We start from the raw sequence: 17,495 nt of genomic DNA, 5'->3' as shown, positions 1-17,495 counted from the left end.
CTATTTCAACCACACCCATTACTGACAGGTGTATAAAATTGAGCACACAGCCATGCATCTCCATAGACAAACATTGGCAGTAGAATGGCTCGTACTGAAGAGCTCAGTGACTCAATGTGGCACCGTCATAGGATGCCACCTTTCCAACAAATCAGTTTGTTAAAATTCGCTAGAGCTGCCCCGGTCAACTGTAAGTGTTTTTATTGGGAAGTGGAAACATCTAGGAGCAACAACGGCTCAGTCACAAAGTGGTAGGCTACACAAGCGCACAGAACGTGACTGCCGAGTGCTGAACTGCGTTGCGTGTAAAAATCGTTTGTCCTCGGTTGCAACACTCACAACCGAGTTCCAAACTGCTTCTGGAAGCAACGTCAGCACAAGAACTGTTTGTCGGGAGTTTCAGGAAATGGGTTTCCTTGGCCGAGCAACCGCATACAAGCCTAAGATCACCATGCGCCATGCCAAGCGTCAGCTGGAGCTGTGTAAAGCTCGCCGCCACTGGACTCTGGAGCAGTGGAAACATATTCTCTGGAGTGATGACTCACGCTTCACCATCTGGCAGTCCGACGGACCGATCTGGGTTTGGCGGATGCCAGGAGAACGCTACCTGCCCGAATTAATAGTGCCAACTGTAAAGTTTGGTGGAGGAGGAATAATGGTCTGGGGCTGTTTTTCATGGTTCGGGCTAGGCCCCTTAGATATCCTATTTCCAAGAGCACCGATGATCGCAACCTAGTGATTTTAAGCCAAAGCAACAACAAAAAATATATTTGAAAGCATCCTCAAAAAGGGTTGCTGGAGACAGAACCATGCGTAGTGAATTGATTTGGCGGACGGGTTGCAAAGTAAATCCTTGCATTGCAGAGATCAACTTGCTGTGGCAGATTTATAGTCTCATGCAGTAGAAATAATAATAATAATAATAATTAAAGCTGCAAGCAGCGTTGCCGGTGTTCAACTGTGTGCCCACTGTGCCACCATCAGGACACATTGGACACATTGCCCTAGAATGAGCAATTGGCGTCAGCTAAAGGGGATTTTGACATAGAAACACCAGATTTTCAGCATTTAAAAAAAATATAATTATGATTAACTATGAAATTATGAAAAATATTAATAACCATTTGACAGCAGGAAAAGGCTACATGTTTCCTTATCCAGGACTGCTGACGCAGACCAATTAGGCTATTTCAAAAACTTCAAGTCAATCAACTGGGCAAAACAAATTCTGAGGTGCGCACAGATTATTTGGACAATATTGTTGTGTGGAGTTGTTTTTATTAGCGGGAAGTATTTAAACTGCAATTTTAAAGTGGTGTTTTAACTTAATATCCAGACCATTATGCATATGTGTGTGTGTGTGTGTGTGTGTGTGTGTGTGTGTGTGTGTGTGTGTGTGTGTGTGTGTGTGTGTGTGTGTGTGTGTGTGTGTTTGCGACTGTCATAAAGCAACTGCAGGTTTGAAGTGCTACCTTACCTTAATCTCTAGGCCCATGTAGTTGAGACTCATCCCACACTCATCTGTGATCTCAGTGATCTCAGACAGGTCGTCATCCTCAAACTCATTCAGGCTGATGTCATGGGTCAACCTGGGGAGAGAAGGAGAGTGGAAGGAGATTGGGAAGGGGGTGGGATAGGGTAAGAAGACACAGGGAGAGGAAATGTTAAACTCTCTGAACCCTCCAAAGCGCAATATATATCTGTACAATCTGTCTGACCAATCTAACTGAACTTTGACATCTTCATTGACAGAAACTGTCGCTAACCCCCATGATGGACGATGCTGTTTAAAAACAATTGCCATCAATGATGTCTATGACAAAAACGGAGAGTTAACATAAGATGAAAATAAATAAAATAAAGTGCACTAAAGGTACGAGTATAACTGAAGAGATGCAGAGCGTGTTGGAATATTTTTACGAATATTATTACTAAAACCGCCGCAAAGGTCATTTTGACCATTGACACTCTTAAGAAATATATTACTGTTGGCAAAGAAACGAGGTGGCTCTCACTCTGTGACTTTTCCTAAATGTGGGACATTGTTAGAAACTAAATAACACACACGTCTATCCAGTTCATTTCGAGCACCATAATGCAACATTGTGAACGTCGCATGTATACAGTTAGCAACATGTTCATACTACATTTTGAATACAGTAAAAAAAAAAATCGAATATGACATCATACAATGCGAGAATGTTTGGCTTGGAAGTGCTGGATAATAACAAGGAACGTATGCAGTAAACTCCTGTTTTTGTCCCATTCTTATAGCCAAACATACTGTAGCTCGGGAAACTTCTGAAACATTTAGGCAAGTGGTCTGTGGAAAATATGCACAGTCAGTTTGGGAGAATTTGTGTTGATTGTCTACATTTTGCCAAATGGCTATTGCATTAAGCACAGATGGAGCCCAGTTGGTACTGGAATTTTTGTTACTTTTGGTATTTCTGTCAAATGTGTCTCACATATCAACTCTCTCTATCTGCCCAGCCGATGTCCCCCTTATAATGCTGCACAGAAGTGAACACACTGGAATAATGCGACACGGCAGGTAGAAATGTTTAAACTGTTAATGACTGTTCGTGAAACTATGTTCATACAGGCTAGGACACTGCAATGCAAGAAGATACCGGTAGCTTCCAGCTTTGTAGGCTAACTTTTCTTGCTAGCTTACAGCTGAAGCTATAATCAATTCACTAACCAGGTACTATGTTTCTAATAATATGCAAACCATAACGCAAAATATGCTGATTCAAAGCTGATTGCCACTAAAACTTTATTCATTCATTTAATCAGTCTCTATCTCATGTCTCTCCCACAGATAATCTATTGCCTCAGCGAAGTGACTCTGGGCATACCCCCTCTTTTTCCTTGTGAATGACGTCATTACTAGAACCGCCATAGACCTACGTCCACTGACGTGCTTATTTATCAGAATTTCTAAATCACGAACAGAAAAGTATTTAGAGCCATTTTTAACACACATCACAACAGGAGAGACACAACACTACATAAAGAGAGACCTAAGACGACAACATAACAAGGCAGCAACACATGACAAAACAGCATGGTAGCAACACAACAACAACACGGTAGCAACACAACATGGTAGCAGCACAAAACATGGTACTAACATTATTGGGCAAAGTCAACAGCACAAAGGTCAAGAAGTTAGAGACAGCAATACATCATACAAAGCAGCCACAACTGTCAGTAAGAGTGTCCATGATTGAGTCTTTGAATGAAGAGATTGAGATAAAACTGTCCAGTTTGAGGTGTTTGTTGCAGCTCGTTCCAGTCGCTAGCTGCAGCGAACTGAAAAGAGGAGCGACACAGGGATGTGTGTGCTTTGGGGACCTTTAATTAACAGAATGTGACTGGCAGAACGGGTGTTGTATGTGGAGAATGAGGGCTGCAGTAGATATCTCAGATAGGGGGGAGTGAGGCCTAAGAGAGTTTTATAAATAAGATTCAACCAGTGGGTCTTGTCACGGGTATACAGAGTTGACCAGTTTACAGAGAAGTATGGAGTGCAGTGATGTGTCCTATGAGGAGCATTGGTGGCAAATCTGATGACCGAATGGTAAAGAACATCTAGCCGCTCGAGAGCACCCTTACCTGCTGACCTATAAATTATGTCTCCGTAATCTAGCATGGTGTAACGCTCGTCGTTAGGAGAAAGAGAGGAGGACCAAACTGCTGCGTGGTGAGTATTCATATTCCTTTTAATGAAAACCGAAATACTCGAACAAAATAACGATAAACGAGAATAAACCGAAACGAAACAGTCCTGTCTGGTGACATACACAAAGACACAGGAAACAACCACCCACAAAACCCAACACAAAACAGGCTACCTAAATATGGTTCCCAATCAGAGACAATGACTAACACCTGCCTCTGATTGAGAACCATATCAGGCCAAACACAGAAACGGGAAAACTAGACACACAACATAGAATGCCCACTCAGCTCACGTCCTGACCAACACTAAAACAAAGAAAACACAAAAGAACTATGGTCAGAACGTGACACATGGGTAGGATGGTCATCTGAATCAGGGTTAGTTTGGCAGCTTGGGTGAAAGAGGAGCGATTACGATAGAGGAAACCAAGTCTAGATTTAACTTAGCCTGCAGCTTTGATATGTTACTCAGAGAAAGACAGTGCACCGTCTAGCCATACTCCCAAGAACTTGTATGAGGTGACTACCTCAAGCTCTAAACCCTTCTTCTTACCAAACCACATGACCTTGTTTTGGAGGTGTTCAGAACAAGGTTAAGGGTAGAGAAAGCTTTGTTGTAGAGCATTTAACACAAAATCCAGGGAGGGGCCAGCTGAGTATAAGACTGTATCATCTGCATATAAATGGATGAGAGAGCTTTCTACTGCCTGAGCTATGTTGTTGATGTAAACTGAGAAGAGCGTGGGGCCTAGTATTGAGCCTTGGGGTAATCCCTTGGTGACAGGCAGTGGCTGAGACAGCAGATTTTCTGACTTTATACACTGCACTCTTTGAGAAAGGTAGTTAGCAAACCAGGCCAAAGACCCAATGTATAATTACCTAGCAGCCAACCTGCATGCACCAATCCCATGTAATGAATTTGCTTGCTGAAACACAGGCCTGTCTAGAACTCTTCCATACTCATATTATTTGACTTCTTCTGCTGGCTCTAGCGCTTAAACTGTTTCGGCTATCAACATAAACCAAATTTCAAATGTGCAGACTGCCCTAACTTAGATCCATTATTTTTGATACTCTTTATATTTTTTATATGACAACCATATTTGCAGAAAACCCCATTAATTTCAAAGGCCAAAGACTAGAATGGTAAAACATCATACAATTCTAGACGGTACTACGCTTTAACCGTTTAAGCTATCAATTCCAAACTAAGGCTGAAATGTGCAGACGCACTCAACTTATTGTGCTTGCATTCAGAGTAGTTATACTATTAATTATGAACTAAACTAAGCAAAAAAAGAAACATCCCTTTTTCAGGACCCTGTCTTTCAAAGATAATTCATAAAAATCAAAATATCTTCACAAGTTTTCAGAGTTTAAACACTGTTTCCCATGCTTGTTCAATGAACCATAAACAATTAATGAACATGCACCTGTGGAATGGTCATTAAGACACTAACAGCTTACAGATGGTAAGCAATTAAGGTCACAGTTATGACAATTTAGGACACTAAAGAGGCCTTTATACTGACTCTGATAAACACCAAAAGAAAGATGCCCAGGGTCCCTGCTCATCTGCGTGAATGTGCCGTAGGCATGCTGCAATGAGGCATGAGGACTGCAGATGTGGCCAGGGCAATACATTTTCCATACTGTGAGATGCCTAAGACAGAGCTACAGGGAGACAGGACGGACAGCTGATCGTCCTCGCAGTGGCAGACCACGTATAACAACAGCTGCACAGGATCGGTACATCCGAACATCACACCTGCGGGACAGGTACAGGATGACAACAAAAACTGCCTGAGTTACACCAGGAATGCACAATCCCTCCATCCGTGCTCAGACTGTACTGAGGGCTTGTAAGCCTGTTATAAGGCAGGTCCTCACCAGACATCACCGGCAACAACGTTACCTATGGGCACAAACCCACCATCGCTGGACCAGACAGGACTGGCAAAAAGTGCTCTTCACTGACGAGTCACGGTTTTGTCTCACCAGGGGTGATGGTCCGATTCACGTTTATCGTGTGTTTTACACCGAGACCTGTACTCTGGAGTGGGATCGATTTGGAGGTGGAGGTTCCGTCATGGTCTGGGGCGGTGTGTCACAGCATCATCGGACTGAGCTCGTTGTCATTGCAGGCAATCTCCACGCTGTGCGGTACAGGGAAGACATCCTCCTCCCTCATGTGGTACCCTTCCTACAGGCTCATCCTGACATGACCCTCCAGCATGACAATGCCACCAGTCATACTGCTCGTTCTGTGCGTGATTTCCTGCGAGACAGGAAAGTCCTTGTTCTGCCATGACAACGAAGAGCCCGGATCTCAATCCCATTGAGCATATCTGGGACCTGTTGAATCGGAGGGTGAGGGCTAGGGCCATTCCCCCCAGAAATGTCAGGGAACTTGCAGGTGCCTTGGTGGAAGAGTGGAGTAAAATCTCACAGCAAGAACTGGCAAGTCTGGTGCAGTCCATGACGAGGAGATGCACTGCAGTACCTAATGCAGTTGGTGGCCACACCAGATACTGTCTGTTACTTTTGATTTTGACCCCCCCTTTGTTCAGGGACACATTATTTCATTTCTGTTAGTCACTTGTCTGTGGATTTTTTTCAGTTTATGTCTCAGTTGTTGAATCTTGTTATGTTCATAAACATATTTAGTAATATTTATGTTCATACAATCTTGTTATGTTCATACAAATATTTACAAATATTTATGTTCATACAAATATTTAAATTTGCTGAAAATAAACGCAGCTGACAGTGAGATAACGTTTATTTTTTTGCTGATTTTATAAGAATTCTAATTTGCATAAAATAACATGGGTTTGAATGAGAACCATAGGAATACAGTGGTATCTATTCAAAATGGTCGTGGTCCATGGCAGTTGAAGCACCTTGGGTGGCACGTAGCCTAGCGGTTAGCACGTTGGGCCAGTAGCTGCCAGGTTGCTAGTTCAAATATCTGAGCTGGAGAAGGGAAAAATCTGTTGGTGTGTCCTTGAGCAAGAATTTCTCTAAACTTGTTTTTGCTTTGTCATTATGGGTATTGTGTGTAGATTGATGAGGGGGAAAAAAAACTATTTGATCGATTTTTGGAATAGGCTGTAACGTAACAACATTTGGAAAAAGTCAAGAGGTCTGAATACTTTCCGAATGCACTGTAGAACCATGACCTCGCTTGGCTTGTTCTACCACTGGAAAGCTGCTTTTGGACCTTATTGCAACTTCCCACTAGTCAAGCTCCTGTTTATTTCAGGCCCATGTTCTATCTGGCTGCTGAGTCTACCAATGTTTCCCAAACTCGGTCTGGGGACCACAAGGGGTGGACTTTTTGGGGTTATACCCTAGCACGACTACACAGCTGATTCAGATAATCAACTCATAATCAAGCTTTGATTGTTTAAATTAGCTGTGTATTGAAGTTTTTTAAAAACTGCACCCCTTGGGGTCCCCAGAATTGAGTTTTGGAAACGCTGATCTAAAAAATATGGTGGTTCAGCATATACCTTTCAGGGATGTTTTGCTCATTTTGTGAAGGGTGGGCACAGTCAGAAAGGAGGATTCCCCACTTTCAAGACCAACCAGTACAAACACTCTTTTAACTCCAATCTCCAACTCAGGAAAGGCCTGAAAGAAACAGGAGTTTGATTAGTGGGGATTTGCAGTAGGGTCCAAAAGCAGCTGATAATTGTATCCATTTATAGACTACTTAAGCCATCTGAGCTGTTTTTATCTGAACTGTCCTCATTAATGGGCTCCCGAGTGGCGTAGCGGTCTAAGGCACTGCATCTCAGTGCTAGAGGCGGCACTGCAGACAGCCTGGTTTGATTCCAGGCTGTATTACAAAAGACATTGATTTGATGTTCCATAGGGTGGCGGACAATTGGCCCAGCGTCGTCCGGGTTTGGCAGGTGTAGGCCGTACTTGTAAATAAGAATTTGTTCTTATTCTTATAAAAATATTAAATTAATGATGTCTGTGCCATGTCTCCCAATGTACTGTTAGTAGATGATTTTAATATCCACGTTGACGCTATTGCAAAATGTACTTTTGCTGCTGTGTTTATGTTATCCCTATGGTCTTGATATCATTCAAAATGTTACAGGTCACATTTCGATTTACTCTGCTCCGCTAGTATATATTGCTCATTGCAATATAACTGATGTGGAGCTCCCCATCTCTGACCACAAAGCCCCCCTTTCCAAGCAAAATGTCCAACTCACCATTTCCATTAGACATTTTTTAAAACATAAAACCCATTGATCTCATGAGCCTTTTTATACATACCATGGTCCTGATTTCCAGTCCCCTTCTGACCTCATCACTCAATACAATGACTGCCTTTGCTCTGCCCTGGATATCAAATCAATAACATTTTATTTGTCACACACGCTGAATACAACAGTGAAATGCTTACGAACAAGCCCTTAACCAACAATGTAGTCTTAAGAAAAATAAGTGTGAAGAAAGTTTTTACTAAATAAACTGAAGTAATAAATAAATTCAAAATAAAAATAACAGTAGCGAGGCTATATACAGGGGGTACCGGTACAGAGTCAACGTGCGTGGGCACAGGTTAGTCAATGTAATTGAAGTAATATGTACATGTAGGTAGAGGTAAAGTGACTATGCATAGATAATAAACAGAGAGTAGCAGCAGCTTAAAAATGGGGAGGAGGGGGTTCAATGCAAATAGTCTGGGTAGCCAACGATGTTAAGATGAAACAATCAGAGGTCAACAAGCGCAACATGGCTTCAGTGTGTAAATCAGCTAGAAAGATGTGTAGGCATCGAGTAATTGTCTCTGGCCCCCTCCCAGTTAGGGAGAGGGATTAGCTCTACAGCAGAGTCTCACATCTCAATCGCTGGTTGAAAATTGTTTTCTGCCCCTCCCAAAATAATTTGTAGAAATGTGGCCCTCTTTATGGGACTCACCCACAAACAGGACCAAGCCTGGCCTGCTGAGGAGTGACGGACTGCATCCTAGCTGGAGGGGTGCTCTCATCTTATCTATGAACATAGACAGGGCTCTAACTCATCTAGCTCCACAATGAGATAGGTTGCAGGCCAGGCAGCAACCTGCCAGCATAGAGGAGTCTGCCACTAGCACAGTCAGTGTAGTCAGCTCAGCTATCCCCATTGAAACCATGTCTGTGCCTCAATCTAGGTTGGGCAAAACTAAACATGGCATTTTTAGCCTTAGCAAGCTCACTGGAATAAAGACCTCCTCCATTTCTGTCATTATTGAAAGAGATTGTGATATCTCACATCTCAAAATAGGGCTACTTAATGTTAGATCCCAGACTTCCAAGGCAGATATAGTCAATGAACTAATCACCGATCATAATCTTGATGTGATTGGCCTGACTGAAACATGGCTTAAGCCTGATGAATTTACTGTGTTAAATGAGGCCTCTCCTCCTGGTTACACTAGTGACCATATCCCCCACGCATCCCGCAAAGGCGGAGGTGTTGCTAACATTTACGATGGCAAATTTAAATTGACAAAAAACAAAATGACTGCGTTTTAGTCTTTTGAGCCTCTAATCATGGAATCTATGCAGCCTACTCAATCACTTTTTATTCAGGTAATCTCCTCGTAGCTACTGTTTTACAGGCCTCCTGGGCTGTATACAGCTTTCCTCACTGAGTTCCCTGAATTCCTACCTTGTAGTAACGGCAGATAATATTCAAATTTTTGGTGACTATAATATTCACATGGAAAAGTCCACAGACCCACTCCAAAATGCTTTCGGAGCCATCATCAACTCAGTGGGTTGTCTGTGGACCTAACCACTAATACAGTCATACTCTGGACCTAATAAATATTGTAGATCTTAACGTTTTCCCTCATAATCCTGGACTATCGGACCACCAATTTATTACATTTGTAATCGCAACAAATAATCTGCTTAGACCCCAACCAAGGATCATCAAAAGCCGTAGTATAAAATCCAGACCAACCCAAAGATTCCTAGATGCCCTTCCAGCCACCCTCCACCTACCCAAGGACGTCGGAGTACAAAAATCGGTTAACCACCTAACTGAGGAACTAAATTTAACCTTGCGTAATACCCAAGATGCAGTCGCACCCCTAAAAACAAAAAACATTGTCATAAGAAACTAGCTCCCTGGTATAGAAAATACCTGAGCCCTGATGCAAGCTTCCAGAAAATTGGAACGGAAATGGCGCTCCACCAAACTGGAAGTATTCCGACTAGCTTGGAAAGACAGTACCGTACAATATCAAAGAGCACTCACTGCTGCTCGATCATCCTATTTTTCCAACTTAATTGAGGATAATAAGAGCAATCCAAAATTTATTTTTGACACTGTCGTAAAGCTAATTAAAAATCATTCCCCAAGAGAGGATGGCTTCAGCAGTGATAAATTCATGAACTTCCTTGACGAAAAGATCATTAGAAAGCAAATTATGGACTCCTCTTTAAATCTGCATATTTCTCCAAAGCTCAGTTTTCCTGAGTCTGCACAACACTGCCAGGACCAAGGATCAAGGATCAAGTTTTTTAATGCTATATCTCTTGACACATTCATGAAAATAGTAATGGCCTCTAACCTTCAAGCTGCATTCTGGACCCAATTCTAACTAAACCACTGAAAGAGCTGCTTCCTGTGCTTGGCCCTCCTAAGTTCAACATAATAAATGGCTCCCTATCCACCGGATGTGTACCAAACTCACGAAAAGTGGCAGTAATAAAGCCTCTTTTGAAAATACCAAATCTTGACCCAGATAATATAAAAAAATATTCGGCCTATTTCGAATCTTCCATTCCTCTCAAACAGTTTTGAAAAAGCTAACTGTCTTCCTGAAGACAAAGAATGTATATGAAACGCTTCAATCTGTTTTTTTGATCCCATCATAGCACTGAGATTGCACTCGTAGACGTAGTAAATTACCTTTTAATGGCGTCAGACCAAGGCTCTGCATCTGTCCTCGTGCTTCTAGACCTTAGTGCTGCTTTTGACACCATCGATCAGGACATTCTTTTGGAGAGATTGGAAACCCAAATTGGTCTACACGGATAAGTTCTGGCCTGGTTTATCACAGATATCACTTTGTCTCTGTGGATGGTTTGTCCTCTGACAAATCAACTGTAGTTTCAGTGTTCCTCAAGGTTCCGTTTTAGGACAACTATAGTTTTCACTATATATTCTACCTCTTGGTGATATCATTCGGAAACATAATGTTAACTTTTACTGCTATGCAGACAATGCACACCTGTACATTTTCGATGGAACATGGTGAAGCCCCAAAGTTGCCCTCCCTGGAAGCCTGTGTTTCAGACATAAGGAAGTGGATGGCAGCAAATGTTTAACTTTTAAACTCTGACAAAACAGAGATCCTAGTCCTGTGTCCCAAGAAACAAAGAGATCTTCTGTTGAATCTGACAATTAATCTTGATGGTTGTACAGTCGTCTCAAATAAAACAGTAAAGGACCTGGTGTTACTCTGGGCCCTGATCTCTCTTTTGACAAACATATCAAAACTATTTCAAGGACAGCTTTTTTCCATCTTCAAAACATTGCAAAAATCGGAAAATTTCTGTCCAAATATTATGCAGAAAAGTTAATCCATGCTTTTGTCACTTCTAGATTAGACTACTGCAATGTTCTACTTTCCGGATACCCGGATAAAGCACTAAATAAACTTCAGTTAGTGCTAAACACAGCTGCTAGAATCTTGACTAGAATCAAAACATTTGATCATTTTACTCCAGTGCTAGCCTCTCTGCACTGGCTTCCTGTAAATGCTAGGACTGATTTCAAGGATTTACTGATAACCTACAAAGCATTACATGGGCTTGCTTCTACATATCTCTCCGATTTGGTCCTGCCGTACATACCTACACGTACGCTACGGTCACACGACGCAGGCCTCCTTATTGTCCCTAGAATTTCTAAATAAACAGCTGGAGGCAGGGAATTCTCCCATAGAGCTCCATTTTTATGGAATGGTCTGCCTATCCATGTGACATACGCAGACTCCGTCTCGACCTTTAAGTCTTTATTGAGGACTCATCTCTTCAGTAGGTCCTATGATTGTCTCGGCCGGTTCCCCTCTCTCAACCGGGATTCTCTGCCTCTAACCCTATTACGGGGGTTGAGTAGCTGGCTTTCTGGTGCTCTCTTCCATCCCGTCCCTAGGAGGGATGCTTCACTTAAGTGGATGGGTCACAGACGTGATCTTCATGTCCGGGTTTGGCACCCCTCTCGGGTGGGCTAGTAAGGCTGTGTTTTTCAGATATCCCACTAGTGGTGTGGGGGCTGTGTTTTAGCATAGTGGGTGGTGTTATATCCCACCTGGTTGGCCCTGTCCGGGGGTATCGTAGGATGGGGTCAAAGTGTCTCCCGACCCCTCCTGTCTCAGCCTCCAGTATTTATGCTGCAATAGTTTGTGTAAGGAGGCTAGAGTCATTCTGTTATGTCTGGAGTATTACTCCTGTCTTATCCGGTGTCTTATGTGAATTTAAGTATGCTCCCTCTAATTCTCTCTCTCTCCCTCTAACTCCCCTACATAAGGGACGCCGATGGCATTACCCGTATGATTGATGAGGATCTCCATATTGCAAATGTACGGTCCCTTACTAGACGTCCACAAATGTTTTTAAAATAGTCCAACGGCCTCAGGTCGTGCCCCAGGGCCAGATCTTCCGGAAAGTCATCAAATAAAGTCTCTTGGACATTTGGTTTCCGTTTTATTACATTTTAGGTAATTTTTCTGCTGTTCCAGAAAATTCCCCCAGATGGCGACCGGCTGCTTATTGCAAATGGACAAAACATCACAAAAGTGACATGGCCATTTCTCCTAAACGGAAAAGACTTTGAAGACGAAAGGTCACATCTTTCCAAAACTTTATATGTGTGATTAGGAAACCCTCATGAACTGTAAATCAGGCATTTCTCCCATCAGATGTCCAAGAAAAACTCACACACACACATAGCCAGGATGGAGTAACACAGTGTTGGGCTTACAGACTTACAGAGCCTGCAATAGTTACCTGCGTTTGAACTATCAAAGAACCGTCAGACCTAGAGCTCTGAAACTTAAATGATAAACCATCAACAAATTGACATGCTGAAATCAACACCAACGAGCGATGGAGAGGAACCACTATCACTGCCCGGCCATCCCGAGTTCAACGGGCCAGTCAATTGGGCATTTCTGCGGTATATTAGAGAATGTGAAATTCATGATGGTAAATGCCCATTGTAAGACATTGCAAATGGACATCCGTGCACCTGGTGATCGGAACGGGTTACCAGGAGCAATTTTTTTAGATGGCTTTTAATGCCTTTAGGGGGGTGCAAGGGGTCCATGGCCGGGTAGGGAGCACCCCCCACTCGTGCCCATCCAATAAGGGGTGCCCCTGGTCATTTTGGAGGTGTTTCAAAACATCAAACTTCTCTCATTGCATCAAATTCTTACTTCCTAATACTTACTATGATCAAACATGACAAATAGACCTTCTAGGTTGATTCAGGGATTAACATAGTGACATTAACATATCATTTGGTCAGTATAAATGCCATTTGGACATTTGTTATGCCATTTAGACATGGTTCACTGACTTTTGTGTTCGGAAGCAGACTTCCTATGATTATATATGACAAATGGACTCAACATAGGCCTTATGGACAAACTCAATAAAATAAGACAAATGTAGGATCATACGGTTATTATATATGTATAATTACAAAATTATAATTATATAATTATAAACACAAAAATATATAATATTTGAAAAAAGGTCCAGAAAGCACTTTTGTTTTTAGAGGGTGATGAATTTTTGATAATTTTTTTTGATTTTTCCTTGGGTCTTGACTTAGTGACCATTTGCCATATGAAAATCTACAGTGGAGCGAACTCGCCATCTTTGGGAATGTTGGGGTTTGACAAATGGCATTTGCCATGTTCCACTTGCAATATGGTTTGGATGAACTGCCGTCCATTTGATTGGTATTTGAAATTGTGTATCGCCCAATGGCCATTCATTTTTGTCCATTTCATGGGGGTCTTCCCTTACCTCCCGGAGGACCTGAGCCCTGGGACCATGCCTCAGGACTACCTGACCTGATGACTCCTTGCTGTCCCAAGTCGACCTGGTCGTGCTGCTGCTCCAGTTTCAACTGTTCTGCTTGCAGCTATGGAACCCTGACCTGTTCACCGGACGTGCTACCTTGTCACGGTCCTGCTGTTTCGACTCTCTCTACCGCACCTGCTGTCTCGAACCCATGCCACATATTTTCAGTCTCCTGAGGGGGATAAGGCATTGTTGTGCGCTCTTCACGACTCTCTTCATGTGTTTGAACCATAATAGTTTGTTGGCTATGTGGACACGAAGGAACTTGAACGTCTCAACCTGCTCGCCTTCTGGCCCGTCGATGAGAATGGTGGCGTGCTCGATCCTCATTTTCCTGTAGTCCACGATCATCTCCTTTGTCTTGATCACGTTGAGGGAGAGGTTGTTATCCTGGCACCACACGGCCAGGTCTCCTCGGTGTCGGTGATCAGGACTACTACTGTTGTATCGTTGGCAAAATTAATTATGTTGTTGGAGTCGTACTTGGCCATGCAGTCATGTGGGAACAGGTAGTACAGGAGGAGACTTAGCACGCACCCCTGAGGGGCCTCCGTGTTGAGCATCATTGTGGCAGATGTGTTGTTACCTACCCTTACCACCTGGGTGCGGCACGTCAGGAAGTCCAGGATCCAGTTGCAAAGGGTGGTGTTTAGTCCCAGGGTTCTTAGCTGAGCTGCAGTCAATGAATAGCATTCTCACGTAGGTGTTTCTTTTGTCCAGGTGGGAAAGGGAAGTGTGTAGTGCAATAGATATTGCATCATCTGTGGATCTGTAGGGGTGGAATGGAAATTGGAGTGGGTCTAGGATTTCTGGGATAATGGTGTTGATGTGAGCCATGACCAGCCTTTCAAAGCACTTCATGGCTACAGGCGCGAGTGCTATGGGTCTGTAGTCATTTAGGCAGGTTACCTTGGTGTTCTTGGGTACAGTGACTATGGTGGTCTGCTTGAAACATGTTGGTATTACAGACTCAGTCAGGGACAGGTTGAAAATGTCAGTGAAGACACTTGCCAGTTGGTCAGTGCATGCTCGGATTACACGTCCTTGTAATCGGTCTGGCCATGCAGCCTTGTGAATGTAGACCTGTTTAACCTCTACAGAGTACCTAACCCGGATCCGGGAGCACCCCCCCCCCCCCCACACACTGATTAGCATCGCTAGCATAGCGTCACAATTAAATAGTAGCATCTAAATATCATTAAATCACAAGTCCAAGACACCCAATGAAAGACACAGATCTTGTGAATAAAACCACCATTTCAGATTTTTTAAATGTTTTACAGGGAAGACAAAATATGTAAATCTATTAGCTAAACACGTTAGCAAAAGACACCATTTTCTTACTCCAACAGTTTCTTACTCCATCAGGTGCTATCACCAATTCGGCTAAACTAAGATATTGATAGCCACAAACCAACAAACAAATTTATAAGATGACAGTCTGATAACATATTTATGGTATAGCATAGTTTTTTTTTTTTAAATGTGCATTTTTCAGGTATAAATCACAGTTCTACATTGCAGCTGCAATCTGATATAGTGCTGATGCAGCTAGAACAATTACAGAGACCAACGTTATATAACTAATTACTTGTCTTAAAACATTTCAGAAAAAATACACAGCGTACAGACATTGAAAGCCCAACATCTGGTGAATCCAAACAATATTTCAGATTTTTTAAATGTTTTATAGCGAAAACAAAATGTAGCGCTAAATTAGCATAACCAGGCCAGCCAGAACCAGCTGGACGCGCGCGACCAGTTCACATGCACGACAGATATATGAAATAACATCGTAAATTGGGTCTTACTATTGCTGGTCTTTCATCAGAATGTTGATCAAGGTGTCCTTAGTCCTGATGAGTCGTTCAATCCATTCACAATGGCAACTTCCCCTCTTCATTTAGCCTGGGTACTGGTCGACTAGCACGGCTCTGTCCAAAGTTAAAAAACTCAAAGAACGGAACACGGCAAAACTCCCGAAAAAATTCTAATAATCTGATTAAACTATATTGAAAAAACATACATTACGGTGATATGGTCACATGTATCAAACAAACTTCGACACGGAGATAGTTTTCATCCGTAACGTCAGCATAACAAAAGACAATGCCACCTCTGAAAACGCGCATCTCAGAAACCGGAAGTTGTCGGTCACGCTAAAGAAATAGGTCTTATTTCACGTCAGTACAAGATAAACAAAAAATTTCTCCTCTGACGTCTTCCAGACACCCAGAGGAAGAAGAAGGAAGTGTCATTCGGGTCATAGGTCGCGTGACCATATATAGGCAGAGCTTTGAAGCGAGCATACACATCTTGCAATCTTTTTCTGGCTCAGGGAAAGTGCTGTGAAATGACCTGTGTTTGACTCAGAGACTCAATTGGAACGGTTTTAGAAACCATAGCTTGTTTTCTATCCAATGCTATATGGTTATATGCATATAGTAACAGCAATAATTGAATAAGAGGCAGTTTAGTCTGTAGAGGCAATTATGCTAATGCGAAACAGCACCCCCTGTATTCTCAAGAAGTTAAAGCTCTTCCTCACATCCGCTACAAAGAGCGTGATCACACAGTCGTCCGGAACATCTCGTGCTATCTTGCATGCTTCAGTGCTGCTTGCCTCGAAGCAAGCACAGAAGTAATTCAGCACGTCTGGTAGGCTCGTATCACTGGGCAGCTCCAGGCTGTGCTTCCCTTTGTAGTCCGTAATAGTTGCAAGCCTTGCCACATCTGACAAGCATTGGAGCCGGTGTAGGCTTAGTCCTGTATTGAATCTTATTCCTGTATTGACACTTTGCCTGTTTGATGGTTAATTGGAGGGCATAGCGCAATTTCTTATAAGCGTCCGGGTTAGAGTTCCGCTCCTTGAAACGCGGCAGCTCTACACTTTAGCTCAGTGCGGATTTTGCCTGTAATCTGTTCTGGTTAGGGTTTGTGCGTACGGTCACTGTGGGGACGACGTCATCGATGCACTTATTGATGAAGCCAGTGACTGATGTGGTGTACTGCTCAATGCCATCAGAACAATCCCAGAACTTATTCCATTCTGTGCTAGCAAAACACTCATGTAGCTTAGCATCTGCGTCATTGAGCGAGTCACTGGTACTTCCTGCTTTAGTTTTGGCTCGTAAGCAGGAATCAGGAGGATAGAGTTATGGTCAAATTTGCCAAATGGAAGGCAGGGAGAGCCTTGTACGTGTCTCTTTGTGTGGAGTAAAGGTGGTCTAGAGTGTTTTCCCTCAGGTTGCACATGTACCATGCTGGTAGAAATTAGGTAAAATGGATTTAAGTTTCCTTGCATTAAAGTCCCTGGCCATTAGGAGCATTGACTCTTGATGAGCACTTTCTTGTTTGCTTATGGACTTACACAGCTCGTTGAGTGCGGTCTTAGTGCCCGCATCAGTTTGTGGTGGTAAATAGACAGCTACAAAAAATATAGATAAAAACTTTCTTGGTAAATAGTGTGGTCTGCAGCTTATCATGAGATACTCTACCTCAGGCGAGCAAAACCTTGAGACTTCCTTAATATTAAATTTTGTGCACCAGCTGTTATTTACAAATAGACACAGACCACCACCCCTTGTCTTACCCGAGGCAGGTGTTCTATCTTGCTGATGCACAGAAAACCCAGCCAGCTGTATGTTATCCATGTTGTCGTTCAGCCACGACTCGGTTAAACATAATATATTACAG

At 42.8% G+C, this 17,495-nt stretch overlaps 1 protein-coding gene across 2 annotated transcripts in view; it reads right to left on the bottom strand.

Annotated features, from left to right (window-relative positions):
- Window positions 1-17,495, bottom strand: part of LOC129854015 (C-Jun-amino-terminal kinase-interacting protein 1-like) — a 113,555-nt gene that overhangs the window by 55,823 nt on the left and 40,237 nt on the right. For both annotated transcript variants that reach the window (XM_055920611.1, XM_055920612.1), the window contains one exon: window positions 1,478-1,589. In XM_055920611.1, the coding sequence (XP_055776586.1) occupies window positions 1,478-1,589 (112 nt within the window). The remainder of the gene's footprint in view (window positions 1-1,477; window positions 1,590-17,495) is intronic.

This window comes from Salvelinus fontinalis, chromosome 4 (assembly GCF_029448725.1).
Source record: "Salvelinus fontinalis isolate EN_2023a chromosome 4, ASM2944872v1, whole genome shotgun sequence".
NCBI lineage: Eukaryota > Metazoa > Chordata > Actinopteri > Salmoniformes > Salmonidae > Salvelinus > Salvelinus fontinalis.
This window is presented reverse-complemented; position numbering and strand designations above follow the sequence as displayed.